The following is a 1954-nucleotide window of genomic DNA, read 5'->3' as shown; positions in this document are numbered from 1 at the left end:
TGAACTGAACTGTACAAATGTTAAGAGTATACAGCATGATGAATTTCAGTTTATCTATATAGTCTTATAACAACCACACAGATAAAGATACAGACATTTCCATCACCCTTAAAAGTTACCTTGGCCCCTTTCGAGTTAACAGCTATTCCTACCCTCCTGATAAAACCAGTATTCTGATTTTTATTGCTGTAGATTATTTTTGGCTTTTCTTGAACTTTGTATAAATGAATCATACAGTATGTACTGTTTTATTTCTGGCTTCTTTTGCTTAACATAATAGTTTTGAGATTCATCCATTTTGTGTTACCTTTCTGATTATTTGACCCTTTTACTGTTACAGAATAACTGCAGTCTTTTTCAGAAATGCCATAATTACTCCATCAAAGTCCTCTGGAGGAGTTTATAAGTTGAAAGTTGTTCCATGATAATAATAATGATATTAAGTACATTATATCCATCTTAATTCTTGAATTAAAAAACTCACAGATGTGACACCCTAAATGTCCTTTCTCAAAGATTCACAGAGCCATAATGTGCTTAACATTTTTTTTTTTTAAGTTAGAAGACCACCTTTGTCTGGTCCTACTTTCCTCACTATACTTAAAGGTAGAATATTCATGGAAATAGGCCTTCTTCTTTCAAAATGTGAATCTGTAGTTAAACAAATGTGTGCTGACTAGACTTACTCTCCTTATCAATGTAGACCTGCCTGGAGAAACTGACTTAATTAAGAAATACTTTATTAATTTTAAAACTTGGCTGAGTTGGGAGAAATCTTCTCTACAGGAAAGAGTATCTGTTCCTACTGAAACAGTGCTGCAGTTGGTTAATCTCAACTAGGCTATAAAGACTTTGAGAGAAGAATTATGTCTTTCTATTTATTGCTTTTGATGGATGCCTAATATAATGCTACCAAAACAGTAGGTGATAAGATGATTACATTAAATATTGCTGTGCTTTAACTTCCTTATTTTTAAAGTGGGAATGAAAAAGTACTTTAGCACTAGAAAACTGTTAAGAAAATAATTATATTAACAGAATTATATTAAATTTAAATAAACTATTACTATAAAATTCTCAGACAGTGTTTGGTGTGGGTAACGTGATGATGAGATATATCCTAAGACTATGTTGTTGCTTAAGGAAATGATATTTCATAATTATGACTGAGGTTTGAGAAATGCCTATCACTGTGTAAGTCATAGTCAGCTATTGTATTGCAGTTTAACCCTCAACTATGTGTGTGTGTGTTTTCTGTTTTCAATTATAGGCTAAAGTTCTGCGGTTACTAGCCACAGCTTATTTGGATTGGGACAGCAGCGAATATCGTGATAAGGCTCTCAACATTATAAACCTAGCAAACAAGGTATAAGAAGTTTTTACTTTGAATATTATCTTAATGCAATTCTGAAAGCATTGATTCGCATTTTGAAATCCAGTTTAGACATTTGCTCCAGTATTCCTTTTTTTTTTTTTAAATAACATATTGTGACAGTTTCTTCTGCAGTGCAGAAGGGAAGAATAAAATATACTTCTATGACAACAGATATTTTTGAAAAAATTTTCTTTTGTACAGAACAGAAAGTGTTGTCTACTGTGAGTAAACTTTAGGATAAAAAATAAATGATGAGAAAATAGATAATGGGATTTAGTTTAAAAAACAACATCAGTGTTTCACATTAGCTCATACTCATACATACAAACACGCACACACACATACACACATATATACACGTGTACATACTTTATACTCCCGAACAAGGAACACTGATAGACTGATAACTGTTTAAATAAAAGAGATTCAGTTAGGATCAATGTGTCTTATTCTGTAAGGCAATTAAATATACTAATATATTTTTAAAGGTTGTTTTTTTTTTCAACAAAATGGGATGCATGAAAGGGATAGTTTAATCACGATATTAAATTGAGAGACCATTTATTTGAACTATATTTT

The 1954-nt window shown here is 31.2% G+C and overlaps 1 protein-coding gene across 1 annotated transcript in view; it reads left to right on the top strand.

Annotated features, from left to right (window-relative positions):
• The window catches only part of TEX11 (testis expressed 11), a 191742-nt gene that overhangs the window by 85554 nt on the left and 104234 nt on the right, over window positions 1-1954 (top strand). The window contains exon 10 of the mRNA XM_010832132.1: window positions 1271-1366. Coding sequence (XP_010830434.1) covers window positions 1271-1366 — 96 coding nt within the window. The remainder of the gene's footprint in view (window positions 1-1270; window positions 1367-1954) is intronic.

This window comes from Bison bison, unplaced genomic scaffold (genome assembly GCF_000754665.1).
Source record: "Bison bison bison isolate TAMUID 2011002044 unplaced genomic scaffold, Bison_UMD1.0 scf7180017864537, whole genome shotgun sequence".
Lineage (NCBI taxonomy): Eukaryota > Metazoa > Chordata > Mammalia > Artiodactyla > Bovidae > Bison > Bison bison.
The sequence above is the reverse complement of the archived record's forward strand: the minus strand, read 5'-3'. Positions and strand labels throughout refer to the sequence as shown.